The following is a 15,439-nucleotide window of genomic DNA, read 5'->3' on the forward strand; positions in this document are numbered from 1 at the left end:
GCCCTGTCCCGCTGCCATCACCACTTACAAGATCTCAATCATCACATGCCCCGGGGCTCCTCCAGGCCGACTGCCAACAGCATCAGACTGTGTGTGTGTCACCTTCCAGGCCTCCTCCCACAAAAATACTGGCCTCCGAGCCTCCAGAGCTCTTAGCTCACCCCATAAACTCTGCTAATGCTTACCACATGCAGCTGAGCTGGGGCGCCCCGCCCTACATGCCCCTTTCGCGGGCTCCCCAGGCCTGGCGCAGGGACACCCTTGCTCCCAAGGGATCCTTCTCCCTAGGGGACCCTAGGTTCTTCCCCGCTTGGAGAAGTTCTCCGTAGGGGGCCCTTCCAGCTAGAAGACCCTCCCCATAAGGGCCCCTTCCCCTAAGAGTTTCCCTCCCCCAGGAGGCCCTTCCTTCCCAGACACGACCCTGCCTGCTCTGTGCGGGGAGCGGCCGGCGCTGTGGGCCCCGCAGGCCACGCATGACCTTGGACGCCTCTCGGAAGCCGGCGTCCACTGCTGGCAACAGGCGGCGGGTCTACACCCCGCGGTGCCTTTTGTGGCTAAGAGCTGAACCCCGGGCCGCGCGTGTTTCCCGTCTGCAGCCACAGTAACTTGGCGCGTAACCACCCGAGCCCCCACTGCCCCCGCCCGGGCGGGCGGGCGGGCCCCGGGGAAGGGGCGCCGGGAGGGGCGCGCCCACCTGCTCCCGCCCGCCGCACGGCGCCGCCAGCCCACCTGCGCCCCGCACGCCCCGCGCAGGGCGAGGCCGCCCCCGCCCCCGCCCCCGCCCCCGCAGCCCGCGCAGCCCCCGCCCGAGCCGTGCGCCCAGCGCGTGCCGGGACCGCGCCGGCCTGCAGTGCGCGCCGCGCGTCCCTAGGGGGCGCAGCCGGCGCGGGAAGCCGCAGAGGCGAGCCGGCGGCCCGGCGCGAAATTCCAGGCGGGCGGGCGCGGCGAGTTTGAAAACAGGCGAGGGCGTGGGGGCGGGGCGCGAGGCCCGCGAGCCGCCTCCCCGCGGCCAATCAGCGGCGGCGGCGGGCGCGGGCGGGCGGCGCGTGCGGCCGGGCTGTGAATGGGGCGCGGCGGCGGCGGAGGGCGAGCGCCGGCGCGCGGGCGGGCGCACTTTCTCCTCAGCGCCGGGCGGGGGCGGCGGCGGCGGCGTCTCCTCCTCAGCGCCCGCCGGACCCTCCCGGAGACTCGGCGGCAGGGGTGCCCCAGCGGCGGGGGCGCTGGGGGCAGCGTGACGGGAATTTCTCCCGCTGACAACTTCGCCGCGCCCCTCCGCCGCCCGCGGCCCCCGCACCTTGCCGCTCGGCCGGCGGCCACCGCCCGCCCGTCCCGCTCGCGGGGCCCGAGGCCGGGCGCGGGCGGCGGCGGCGGCGGCGGCGGCGGCGGCTCCTCCTCAGCATGGCCCGGGGCGGCGGCGGCGGCGGCGGCGGCGGCGGCGCGGCGGGCCCGGGGCGGCCGCGGGGGTCCTCGCCCGGCCCCGAGCAGCGGCGGCGGCGGCGGCCCCGGGGAGCCCGCGCGGCGCCCGAGAGCCCCGGCCGGGACGCGGGGGAGCGCGGCGGGCGGCCGGCGACAAAGTTGAGCGCGGGCCGGCGGCGCGGATGGTGGGCGCTCCTGGCGCTGCAGCTGCACTTGCTCCGGGCGCTGGCTCAAGGTAGGCGCGGGGTCGGGGCGCGGGGTCCGGGCGCGGGGTCCGGGCGCGGGGCCGGGGCGAGCCCGAGCCGTCGGGGCCGCGGGGCGGGAGGCTGGCTTGACGCAGGGGCCGGCAGACGCGCCCTGCGGGGTCGGGCGCCGGCGGGAGCGGAGCAGCGGGGCCCCCGCCGCTCGTCGGAGCCCGGCGTCCCCCGCGGGCGCGCAGCCAGCCGGCCGGCGTCTCCGCGGGACCTCTGGGGCGCGGCGCGCGTCGGGTCCTGCCCGGGTCCCGACCCCGCACGGTCGCGGCGGGAGGCTGAGGGGGGAGGCTGAGGAGGGGAGGCTGAGGACAGGATGAGGAGGGGAGGCTGAGGAGGACAGGTGGAGGGGGGAGGCTGAGGAGGGGGACCGAGGGGGGGAGGCTGAGGAGGACAGACTGAGGGGGATGGCTGAGGAGGGGAGGCTGAGGGGGGGGAGGCTGAGGAGAGGCTGAGGACAGGCTGAGGAAGGGGGACTGGGGGGGGAGGCTGAGGAGGACAGGTGGAGGGGGGAGGTTGAGGAGAGGCTGAGGAGGACAGGTGGAGGGGGAGGCTGAGGAGGGGGACTGGGGGGGAGGCTGAGGAGGACAGACTGACGGGGATGGCTGAGGAGGGGAGGCTGAGGAGGACAGGTGGAGGGGGGAGGCTGAGGAGGGGGACCGAGGGGGGGAGGCTGAGGAGGACAGGTGGAGGGGGGAGGTTGAGGAGAGGCTGAGGAGGACAGGTGGAGGGGGAGGCTGAGGAGGGGGACTGGGGGGGAGGCTGAGGAGGACAGACTGACGGGGATGGCTGAGGAGGGGAGGCTGAGGAGGACAGGTGGAGGGGGGAGGCTGAGGAGAGGCTGAGGAGGGGGACTGAGGGGGGGAGGCTGAGGAGGACAGGCTGAGGGGGGAGGCTGAGGGGGGAGGCTGAGGAGGAGAGGCTGAAGAAGACAGGAGGGGATGAGGAGGGGAGGCCGAGGAGGGGGCCTGAGGAGGACAGGCTGAGGGGGGGAGGCTGAGGAGGGGGCGGGTGTGTGTGTTGTAGACAGCCGGGAGCAAAACTTCGAGTGCCCGCCGCTTTGTCCCCCTCCTGGGCTCCCGGCGAGGGCGCAGGGGGGCCTCCAAGGGGCAGCGCAGCCCGCGGCGCCGAGGACCGGCCGCCGGGGGAGCTTGCCCCTCAGTCCAGGTGCTGTTAGAGACCCTCTGGCCGTGAACCTCCGTTTCCGCCCAGGTTGGCTCTTCTGTAGAGGGTAACGCTGGGAGGCGAGGGCCGAACCGCGGGTCCCTAGGCGCGTCCTTCCCGGGAGGTGTGTAACGCGGGGGGGGGGGGGCGCGTACCCCTGCTGCTGGTGGCCTCGGTGTCCCTTAGCGGCGTCCGCGGAACGCCGCCGCCCCGGGTAGGAGCTCGCAGTGCCGGCCACCAGCGCCCTAAACTTAAATTAGCTGTGCGCGGTGTCCACCGGAGGGACGTGTAACAGTTGGGATGCACTCAGGTCTACGAGGCGTGAACTCACAACCGTCCCCGGCTGGTGGAGCAACTCACGCACGGTTCTCCTGTGGATGCTGACCTCAGGGTATCTAAATCGTCGGCCTCCCCGACCCCTCCCCGGGGCTCTCCTGGCACCAGCTTTCGTGTGTTGCCGCGTGAAAACAAATTGCCATGTTTCTGGTAAACTCCATAGCTAGGAAAATTTTCATTTCACTCGTGTCTCTGTGTGTGTGTGTGTGTGCGCCCGCGCGCGCGCTTTTTGCCTAATAACTGACTTGGGTAGAAAAGCGTTTATTAAGTCATTTTGTAAAATGGGATCTGTAGATTGCTAGAGAAGCCAGCCAGGTTAGGATGAAGAAATCTACATCACTTAGGGCTGACTTTTAAAATAGAAATGGTGTTTATTACTGTTTTCCTTTTTTCCCCCCTTTTTTTAAACAGTGACTTGCACTTTGCAGTAAGCCCTGTACATTTATTTGAAGATTTGTGCACAAGTTCAAATGATTGTGGTGGGGAAATTTGGGGGTTTGAAGTATAGTACAAGAATTTCAAGTCATCAGTTGCACTCTTAAGACTGAAAAATGTGTCCCATTTTTACAGCTGTAATGCTAATGAAAATACATAATTAAAATGCACTAAGGCGACAGTTAAACTTTGTTAGGAATATTTTATTCCTTGTTGCAAGGGAAAACATTGGTACCTGTTTTACATTTATATGGTTTATGAAAGTGTACAGGTCTTTTAGTGTAAAATTTCAAATGGGTTGTCACAAATTTTAAATTCATTGACAGGCTTCTGTTCTCTGTGCTCTGTGAAATGTGTAATATATCCATCATTTTTTATATCATATTGAAAATTCATATTACTGGGGAGATGTCACCATTTGACAAAAGCTCATGTATCTTGAAAATGAAAATTCTGGTGCTGCTATAGAGATTTCTGATGGGATGATGAGTTGGTCATATGCAAGGGAATATATTTTCTTGAATCTTATCAGATAAAATGTAACATTCTAAATGGAATACTTAACAGGAAGCTGGAACTGGTCATAAGGACCATATTACTGTGTAACTAGGTAAAGCATTTCCTAATTTCTCTGTTTTTTTTCTAATGGTGTTTCATGTGGTTAGGCTTGCTCTTGATAGTTTGGGAGAAAAGTGCAACACTGACTAGTAAAACTTACATGTAGTTGCATAATTGGCTGTTATGTGAAATACCAGGTTCAGATCTGCCAAATATAACTATAATGTCTTGAGGTTTCTTTCTGTACGGTTATGAGAATTTTGGAGTTATACTCTGCTGATTGGTGTGCTTATAACACTTCTAGATTCCTAAAGATTTAAGTCTTTAATTCTGAAAGGTAGGTGGCAATGCATGCCTTCTTTATATTGTCCACCAAGGATCCAGACCTGAGTGAGTTTAAGTAGGCTCCACACCCAATATGGGGCTTGAACTCCTGACTCTGAGGTCAAGAGTTGTCTGCTCCACGGGCTGAACCAGCCAGGAGTCCCAGACCTGAGTGTTTTAGAAGGATGTCTTCTGAGGTGAAGGATGGCTGGGTCATAAGTATCATATGTTTAGTCTCTGATGCCTTAGTTTTACTGCTAGACCTTTGATAGGCTTATTGATTCTGGTAACGTCTAGTATATAGACTCCTGTGTTCATTATAGCTTCGTGTGTTAAAAGTTTATATTCATCAGGCTGAATGAGGTAGAAATGCCCTTCTCGGTTATTGCCCTGGGGTTCATAGTTCTCAGTTTCTCCTTTGGAGTCATCTCCAGTTGTTTAGAGTGATGGTTCTCGAACTTTGGTATGTATCAGAATTACCTGGGGAATTTGGTGATCCTGTAGAACCATAGCTTGCTTTCCAAGTGATTTTGATAAACACGGGGTTGGAGAGCACTGCGCTAGATTGCCTTATGTTTTTCCTCATTCTGGTCACCTGGTGTTTTCCTGGAACCTTTCTAGCTCCATGTTTCTCCAATTTGGGGAGTCACGGGAGCTTTAAACCATACTGGAGCCTGGATCTCTTTCCTACAGTTTGAGATTTGACCTGGGCATCAGATTTAAAAACTCAGGTGATCCTGGGCAGCCCAGGTGGTCCAGCGGTTTAGTGCCGCCCTCGGCCAGGGGTGTCATGAACAAATAAATAAAATCTAACAAAATAAAATAAAATCTCAGGTTATCCTAATGTGCAGTCAAGATTGAGACCCATTGCTCTCACCCTTAAATGAGATTACATGATGCAAATTCTCTTTTAACCTTGTTGCTGGCCTTGTGGTTCTGTAGTATCCTAGTACCCCGCAAATTCCAGTGACCTTTATACACTTTGAACCTTTTACTGAAACTTGTTCCATGTTCATGATCTCAAACTTTGAAGTTTTTCTCTAACCTAATCAGCTTTTAATCACTTATTCTATTTATTCTACTGTTGTGCTCCTACTTTGTTTTAGTGTGGGGTATGCATCAGAATCACCAGTGATATTTAAAAATACAATCATCTGGGCTCTGTCTTTGACCTGGAGAATCTCTGGAGCATGAATTTGTGCATTTAAAAAAGCTCCACAGGTGATGCTTGGATCTTGTGCTCCGGTTTTCTCCTTGCGTTGGCCAGTTCCATAATTCCACTCAGTTCTGTGTCATCATTAGTCTGACTCCATGTGGTCTAGATGCTTACCTGGACTACTTTTCTCAGGCCAATTCCCAGGCTTAGGTAAAGTCTACTAATTAGGCTTCCCTGTCCCTGATTTGCTGAAGTCACAAAACTGTGCTAATTGGGTTTGCTGCAAATCTAGCTTCTTTTGGGGGCTTTATGCTTTCATTACCTCAGAAGCTTTTGGTTTCTCCTGTTCTTTTTAGACCCCCTTTCTCTCTCAACTTCATTGTTTGAGTTTGATCTGGAACTTGAGTTCCAGACTACCTGTTTCACTGGAGAATCTTCATACAGAGTGCTACACTAAGTGCATGCTCAGATACTCACTGATTAAATTTTATTAGACCACTGCATGTTTAACAGATGGCAACTGGCCACTTGGTTGGTAACTGTCTTGTAAATCCAGTAATAAGCAATTATCACTCTCTATGCAGCCTTATGTATAGCCACCTGTAGCTAACCTTTATTGAGCCCTTCTTATGTGCCAAGCACTAAGTGCTTTATAAGTAGGCTCATTTACTCTTCACAACAACCCCTGAGAGGTAGGTAGCATTTTGTACTCATTTTACCTTTGGGGAAACTGAGGCACTGAGATGTTAACTAGTTGGCTTGAGGTCCTGAGACTAGTAGTGATGGAGCCAAAATGGGAAGCAAGCTGCTTGATCCACAGTCTGTTCATAACCTCTAGGCTGTGGTGCCTTCCATGTAATCTGGAGTTTTCTATGGGAAGGGAGAGCAAGCAGATCAATACTAAGGAAACATGGTGGTTGATGTTTTCTGAATATTGTTACTGGACCTCAAATTTCAGGTTACTTTACTTATGCTTGTCATTGTTAAATCCCATTAGATAATTCAGAAGATAGAAAAGAGGAAATATGCATAACCCCTTCCATATACCCACCTCTCTCCCATAGTAAAATGACTGTTGCCATTTTGGAGTTTTTCTTCACAAAGGAATTTTTTTTTTCATACTGTAATTTTCAAATTCCAACTGAGAATAGGTTGTGGCAGTTTGTTGGCAGATTTGAACGCCCCAGAATTGACCGCTGGGAGGGTACCAGCCATTTCTTTGAGGAACAGTTGGAAAATTCTTTTAGCTGCATTCAAGTCCTTTATATGCAAATAAAGAGGTGGGGTTTGTGAGGCACAGAATTTCTGTTAGCGCGCCTTTTACCTTACCCTGATTCAGTTTAGCTACATACTGGGATTATACCTTACTAGGAAGTTTCCTGTGCCCATAAATATTGAGGTCAAAGTGGAACTCTGACCAGTTAGATGCGTAATTAAGTGGAATCAAGTAAGATGTTAAATTCTACCTACCAGTTGCCTTTATATTATTTCCACTCTTCAGAATCCTTGCATTTTTTTTTTGTTCTGAAATACGGACTTGGAGCCCTCTTCTTGGTGTCCCCTAGATCAGAGACGAGTTATGTTGGTTGACTGACTCCACAGAAAGGAACAGACTCAGAGTGAGTAGGAAGACAGAGAAACTGGATTTTGACTAGGTCACAGCTTAAATTTCTACAAGTAATAAAAGCTATAGTTTTTTTTTTTTTTTAAGATTTTTAATCTTAAATAATCTTTATACCCAGCATGGGGCTTGAACTAACAACCTCAAGATCAAGAGTTGCATGCTCTTCCAACTGAGCCAGCCAGGTATCTCTAAAAGCTATAGTTTTAAGAGTAGACTCTTGAAGTCCAAATCCATGCAAGGTGAGTAAAGCTGAGGGTAGGGAATAAAAATCAGGTTGAAAAGTATATTATAAAGGGGAGTTAAAGTAGAATTATTTCTTAAAAATTGAAGATGTTTAAATTTTATTTGGTCAAATATTCTTACTAAGTGATGATACATTTCTGCCTAATGTAACAGCATTTTCATTTGCATAGTTTTTTTGTATTATAGTTATCTGAGAACCTAGTTATAAAATGTTTTTTTTTAATTTTACATCTTTAAAAATATTTGTAGATCTTTTAATAAAAAGGGCATAAACATTTGTGCCCCTGATCCTGATAGACCAATATATTTGGTCAACTGGGACAGAGAATATGGCACCTTCTGCCATCCTTTTGTACTAGCACATAGAAATTAGTCTTAAGGTTTCAGTGAATCTCTGAAATGCAGAAGTCTGTCAGAGTTGGACAGATACTTACTTGCCACTTGATCCTGGATCTGAGACCAGTTTTGGAGAAATATGTTAGTCTTAGAGATTCATTGTATTAACACTATTCTTGCTATATCCAAATTTAAGAATGAATAAATGATGTTATGGGAGCACTTCTTTAGGAAACCTTAGTTACTTAGATTTGCTATTCTAGTATTCAGGTGGTCTGGCCTCTTGACAGGCATCTCTCTCTCTCTCTCTCTCTCTCTTTTTTAAGATTTTATTTTTTCATGAGAGACAGAGAGAGAGAGAGAGGTAGAGACATAGGCAGAGGGAGAAGCAGGCTCCATGCAGGGAACCCGATGTGGGACTCCATCCCGGGACTCCAGGATCACACCCTGGGTCAAAGGCAGGTGCTAAACCGCTGAGCCACCCAGGGATCCCTTGACAGGCATCTCTAAAGCTTTAGCTTTCCCCCTGTCCCTACAATCTTTTGTGGGAATGAGAATATTTTTGTAAAGTTTTGCTGGAAACCTGGATGTGGTGAGTGGAAAAGGCGATGGGCTGAGTGTCAGTAGACCTGGTTTTTATTTCACTCTAACTTGCAATATGAGTAAGTCTGTTGGCCTTTTTGGGTCTGTTTTCTCACCTGTGAAAGGAGGGGGTTAGACTAGATCTTCAAAATGGTTCTCTGCTTTTTATTTTTTATTTTTTTTAAGACTTTATTTATTCATGAGAGAGACACAGAGAGGCAGAGACATAGGCAGAGGGAGAAGCAGGCTCCTCACAAGAAGCCCAATGTGGAACTCCATCCTGGGACCCTGGGATCAGGCCCCAAGCAAAAGGCAGACACTCAACCGCTGAGCCACCCAGGCATCCCTGCTCTGCTTCTTTGATCTTCTGTATGTTGTCATATCCTTTCTGCCCTTTACCAGACTTTGTAAGTGTGTCTGCTATCTGGGGATTCTGGAACTCCATGTGCCTTAGCTCTTCGAACCTAATTCTCTTCATTTTACTTTTTCCAGGGTGTTTATAGTATCAAAGACAACTAAGATGCAATATAGTATTTCTGCCGTCTAGCACATGATGTATTTACTCTAGCCTGAAAATGGTTCATGTTCAAAACTTTAGGTTCTGTGAAATGAATTAGTGCCATAATTTATCAGTGTAAGCCTGCAGTTTGGAGAAATAAATTTCCTTAAAAATATGAAATGCTTACTTATTTAAATGGCTTTAAGAAGAAAGGGCAAGAGCAATTGAAATCTACTGGAGGTAATTAATACAGAGAGAAATTTAAAAAGATATGAAATAGTGATGGATATGAGAATGTTTATGTTTCTAGGACAGTGACCGTCAGTAATTTAAAGAGATTGGTAGATGGTGTTTGTTGATGTTTCTGTGCTCAACCTAATGTTATGTTAGTTAATTGCATTCCTTAGGGACTTGAGTAAATCAAAAGGGTCTCCAAATTAACATAAAAACTATTTTTCACTCTAACAGCCTTAGCTGGCACTCTATTGATATACAGTGTCTACTGAAGATAACAGCTATCAAATAATCCAATTTCTTGACAATATGTGTCAGTCAAGTAAATCTTTTAATTTGCTGAGCAGATTAGTATGTTGAACATAGGATAAGACTATAGCCCATGCACTGTTTTTGGCTTTGCTAAGTGTATATATATATATATTTTAACTGATAAGGCCAACCTTTGGAGATATGGGCTGTAGAGAATAGACTAGACTTGTGGGCACATATTACACGGACAAAATTAACCTTTGGTGCACTGTTCTGTTACCACTTTTCCCTTTCAGAACTCTCCTCTGTATTCTAGACATGATTTCTTATCATGCAAGTTTGGAAGCTGTCAGATATGTAAGCTTGATTTTACAAAGATGAACGATCTTTCCAAGAAAAAAAAAATATAGGGAGGTAACCAAGGGCTTGGCTATGCCAAGAAGAGTTGCCATTATGTATGTATATATGTATATACATATTTATTTATAGAGCACATGGGTGATGGTGGAGGGTCAGAGGAAGAAGTAGAGGGAGAATCTTAAACAGAGGCTCCTCATCCAGTGAGGAGCCCTACATGGGGCTCTAGCTCATGACCCTGAGATTATGACCTGAGCCAAAATCAAGAGATGGGTGCTTAACCACCCAGGTGCCCCAGTAGTTGCCTTTACTAAGAGTAATTGGGGAGGGAATTTTAGCAATCCAAATAGAAGACTAGTTAGGAAAAAGCTAGATTTCGGGTAAGAAAGGGTTTCATAGCTTATAACCTACTTAGATAAGAATGATCATCTCCAGAAGTATAGTTTCTGTGGGTTTTTTAGTGTGATCTTTAATTTATTTTGTATATCTGTGGTTTACTCATCAAAGAGGGCCTATTTTCAAAGCAAAGGTCGGTTCTATTTGCCTTCTCCCTAGGTGTTACATGTGGTGGAAAAAGGATAGGAAATTTTTATTTTGTGGACCAAAGCCCTTCTATACAATGAGTGTCAGTGTTGATTTAATACATGAACCACCAGATGGCAATAGAAAAAGTGTTTATAGAGGATATAATCTGTAGTTATCACAGCTAACTTTTTTTCCTTCCATGGTTACACTACTTTTCAGTATACTTACGTAATACATAAAATATTTGGCCATGAGCAGGGTGAGTTTATACCTGACAATGCAAATAACAACCAGCAAATAGAATAGTAGTAAAATGTTACTAGAATAAGACAATTCCTTTACACAAACACATGTATAAACTGTTCCTGGAGGGAGTAGATTTCCAAATATGCAACTTTATGATTTATATTACTGTATAGTTATGCTTTTACTTCTAATGTTTTTGTTCAGTAGTTAGCTTTATAGTAACTGTGACAATTGCAGAACATAAAAGAAAACATGGTTCTTAACCTACAGTATTTTATTTAACACCTTTTAAATGAGATACATGAGTTTACAAACATTGAACATATTTATATATTTTCTGGCCAAAGGTATTTTTATTTTATGTAGAATTTGTTTTATTTTGCCTTGTAGGCATGTCCCCTTTTTCTAAGTCTGTCTTCATGGCTCTTTCAAGGTTTTTTTCTTTCCTTTTTCTTAACTAAGATTCTTGGCTAGAAGGTAGAAACTCAGTCTGAACTACTTAAGAAAAAAAAGGATTTCATTGGAGACATCCTAGGGTATCACAGTGTAACAAGAATACCCTGAAACTTTGCAAATTTAGGATTCAGCTCCACCTTAGGAATAACTAGAGCCAAGTGTTCAAAACCTCTCAGGTATTGTCCTGTCATCCTCTCTCAATTTGCTTCTTTCTGTTCCTGTGTTGGTGTCATTCTTGACTGTTAGTGAAAATTGGCTTTACTGTTGGGACTCAAATTCAGCTATCGTCAATCTTTGCATTTCTAATGCTTCAGAATCTTAAATAAAAGATTGATTTATAACTTTGGTCCTGAGTCTAAAATCTGTGAAATGGTTAAATTAATATTTTAAAAGTATAATCTCAAAAAGGAAAAAAAAGCATTTTGGTTGCAAAACTGAGAGTAGATTTGGAAAAACCAGAATGATACATAAGTTAGGCTATCTCAGCAGCTGAGGTTGGAGAACGTGTTTGCTTGGGCTATATTGGGTAGTGTTGGAGAGAGACAGAGGTAGATGTTGTAGAGACCGATTTAGGAGGCAAAAAAAACCCCCAAAAAACCAAACCAAAACAAAAAACCCAAAACGACAGGACTTGGTAAGGTAATAGGTTGGATATGGAAGGTGAATGAGAATATGTCATGGGTGATGAGGTTTCTGAATTGCATGACTAGTTGGTTAGTGCAATCATTTGCTGAGATTGGACTACTTCAGTTTGGGCTGTAGGGTCCTGATTGTGGTTCTTGATATGTTAATGCGAGGTATTTATGAGGTATCCAAACAGGTGTTAAGAAGGTATTAAATAGATGCTTTTCTGTCAGAGGTGAGATCTGGGCTTTTGCTGTAAATATTTGTGGAGAAGTTATAGCCTATTGTTTAAGAGAATGATATTGGCTTAAAATAAAACCTACTCAGCCATTTGCTAGTGGTGCTTCCAAAGTTGGCTGCTTAGTCATCTTTTACCACTTTTTCTCATCCTTGAAGTAAGTATAGTAATTGCATCTACTTTATAGAGCTGCTGTAAGGATCATTTGATATGGTTTCAGGTAAGGTGTTTAGCACCTTAGCAAGTACATAGCATGCATCTGGTCAATGCTAGGTGGTGGTCTTATTCTTTATACCTTTGTGGACAGGAATCGTGCCTCATTCACCTATTTTCGTATAGTACTAGATATTAATGAGCCACTGTAGGGCAGAGTGGGGAGTGTGAACAGTAGACATGACTGGAGCATAGTGATTTAACCTGGTTATGACTTTATAAATTGATGGAGGAAGAGATTGGAGTGATGGGAGTAAGTTAGAGAATGGTGGTAATATTGGAGTAAGTATTTGGACTGGGGTGATAGTGGGGTGGCAAAATTGGAGTAGTATTGCTGTGGGTAGGTGACTAAGATGAGCAAGAAAAGACTGGATTTGATTAGGCAGGAAATGTTGATCTTTTTGAGTATAATTTCACTAGAGTTCTAGGACTGTAAAGCAGATTGAAGTTGATTACAGAATGAATGGGTAGTGAGAAAATGGAATCTACAGGTGTGTTCTTTGTTGAAATTATCTGTTGAAATTCTCAAAAAAAAAAAAAAACAAGACATTTGGAGTGTGTAGTGACAAAATGATCTTAAAATGCCTTGGGAATATTTATTCCAATTTGGAAACTGTTCTCAAGGCTGAAAAAAAGTTGGCTGTTGTCATCTGGCAAAACGGTAAGTAATCACCACAATTTTCTGAAGTGATCATTTTAGTTTCATACTCTGTGACTATTACAGGCTTCTAGCAACATTGCCACCAGAGGTGAATGGAAGATTTCTACTCATACCTTGCTACTAACACATGGAAACTGTGGACAAAATACCCTAAGGGCAAACAAAAGGATTCCTGAGTCTGAAAGACCAGGAAATCCCAGGTTCCAGAAGTGAAAGGAGAACTCAAAGCCCACATTATAATAGGGAGCTCAAGGCCTGCTCTGGTCTCAGATCTGGATGCAGCCTCCAAGGGCTTTGGTCTTGAAGGTGTCATGAAGGAATAGGAGACATGGCCTTAGGTCTCCATGAAGAAGGAGGGTAGGGTTGAGGTCTTCCTACATAAAACTTAGAAGGATGTCCGTCTGTGAAAAGAAGACTAGAAAAACCTGGTCCAAGAAAGTGGAAAGAAACGTGTCTTTCTTGGGATTGTATGTAATTAGAAGTGAAAAGAGAAACCTCTGAATCCCAAAGCTGTACATCACATTGAGGGTGGGTTAAAATTTAACATTTCTTACAGTGCAAACTAATCCTTAAGCTGAGACATTAGCATGAAACATGGTACGGAACTATGGAAACCAGTGGAGTCCTTAGAAATAAGTGTGAAACTGTCCTGCAGAGCAAATGAAAAACCTGGGACTCTCAGTGAAGAAACAGTTCATGCTAAAGGTGAACTTGCAGTAAAAAATTGCCAGCTACAGAAGGAGATGAATCAGTATAAAGGAGAGTGGACAGGTGTTTTAAGTTGGAGAATTGGTACTCCAAGAAGTACTTGCAGGACATAAGACAGAGTTCCTTGGTTAAGATTATTAGAGATACAAGGAATAAGACTATAATTAAGACTATAATGAAAGAACATCACAGATTAGAAGATTTGGAACAGGACCAAAGAGAACTTAGAGAAATGAAAATTATGGTCTTTAAAAATAAATTCAGTAGACAGGTAAAACAGCTGAGTAGTATAATTGAGCAAATTACTGATTTTTTTTTTTTTTAAAGATTTTATTTGAGAGAGCACGAGTGGATAGAAAGGGAGAAGCGGACAGACACCCTGCTGACTTGGGAGCCCAACGTGGGGCTCCATCCCAGGACCCTGAGATTAGACCTGAAGGCAGACTTAAGCGACTCAGCCACCCAGGTGATCCCAAACTACTGATTTTTAAGGAGGTCTGAAGAAATTGTTTGGAATAAAGTACTGAAGGGTGAGAAGATGGAAAATGAGTTGTTGAGACTCATGAACTTTTTTTTTTTTTTTTTTAAGATTTATTTATTTATGATAGAGGCAGAGACAACAGGCAGAGGAATAAGCAGGCTCCATGCTGGGAGCCCGATGCGGGACTTGATTCCGGGACTCCAGGATCGTGTCCTGGGCCAAAGGCAGGCGCTAAACCACTGAGCTACCCAGGGATCCCCGAGACTCATGAACTTTTAATATGAACGTCTGTTACTGCCTTCCGCAAGCTTCCAGGAAGAGGAAAATGGGGGGAGGCACTATCTAAAGATATAATGACTAAAAAAATTCCATAATAAATGCAGGGCCTAAGTTCTGAGTTCCAAGAAGTACAGTGAACCCCAAGCAGGCTAAATAAAAATAAATTTATACTTAGACATATTGTAGATGAAACACTAGAAACAAGATAGAACCAACCTCAGGAAAACTGTTGTCCAGACTGGCAGGCCTTTTGAGTCCATACACAGTAATATTAAGGAGTAAGTTAAAGTCTTTCTAGATAAAGACAAAGATCACTCTAGCTGGAGGAACTAGTAAAAGGTGTACTTTAAGAAGAAAGGAATTGAAACCAGAAGAAGGAGTGAGATGAAAATAGCAAAATGTGAAGTGTTAGGAAGCAGTTTCTCAGATTTACTCTTTTATATGCCTGTGGTTTGAGAAAAGTGGGCATTAGCAGTTTCTACTGATGTAGAGTGGACAGGTTAGTATAAGAGTGAGGGCAGCAGAGTTCATTTAGTGCTTACTGAGGGCTTTGAGGGAACAAGACACTGTAAAGCAATAAAGCTACAATGATAAAACACAATTCCTTCCTTCATGGAGCTTATTGCTTATTGAGGTGGAGACACACTGACAAAATACAGGATAATTGATGGTGAAGAGCCCTTTAGCTGTAGGAACGGTTTAGAGCCTGGGAGATGAGCTTCAGCAAGATACAGGGATACAAGTAGGCCATGTTAGAGTCTGGGGGTTCCCATTAGGACTTGGGAATTCAGAGATTCAGATAGAAAGAAATCGAGCAACCAGAGTGAGGAATTTTGACCGTATTTTGCCAGGTAGAAGGACCAAACATCAAGATGTTTGTGTTTAGCCAGCACATTCCAAAATGGCCGCCTTTACATTCTGAATTGTGGTCTTATGTGTGAAAAAAATTGAACTTGGATCTTACTTAGCAGGGAGCTAGGTTAAATGCACAAGGATAAACTACTTTTAATAACATTTGAAAAAGAGCATACATATAGAGGAACATTGTTAAGATAGGAAGAAATTCAGTGGATCAGAATTAATAGAGGTGAGAATGTAGACATTTGTGATTTGTGGCAACTTGATATTATTGGCTGGTTGTTTTTAACCAACAAACCACCAGTCTTTAAAAATTACTTAAATCTAGTGTCACAATATGATAGGTAGAAAGAGGTCATTTGTATCTCTCACTGCTGTTCTCT

The 15,439-nt window shown here is 46.1% G+C and overlaps 1 protein-coding gene across 6 annotated transcripts in view; it reads left to right on the forward strand.

The window, feature by feature from the left end:
• Window positions 1-1,506: 1,506 nt before the first annotated feature.
• The window catches only part of SDK1 (sidekick cell adhesion molecule 1), an 895,654-nt gene continuing 881,721 nt past the window's right edge, over window positions 1,507-15,439 (forward strand). For 5 of the 6 annotated variants that reach the window (XM_072836824.1, XM_072836827.1, XM_072836826.1 and 2 more), the window contains exon 1: window positions 3,194-3,317. In XM_072836824.1, the coding sequence (XP_072692925.1) occupies window positions 3,209-3,317 (109 nt within the window). In that variant the 5' untranslated portion in view covers window positions 3,194-3,208. Of the gene's footprint in view, window positions 1,652-3,193; window positions 3,318-15,439 lie in introns of those variants that run through there. The other variant, XM_072836835.1, reaches the window with a different exon arrangement.

The sequence above is a fragment of the Canis lupus genome, chromosome 8, assembly GCF_048164855.1.
Source record: "Canis lupus baileyi chromosome 8, mCanLup2.hap1, whole genome shotgun sequence".
In the NCBI taxonomy this organism is placed as follows: Eukaryota; Metazoa; Chordata; class Mammalia; order Carnivora; family Canidae; genus Canis; species Canis lupus.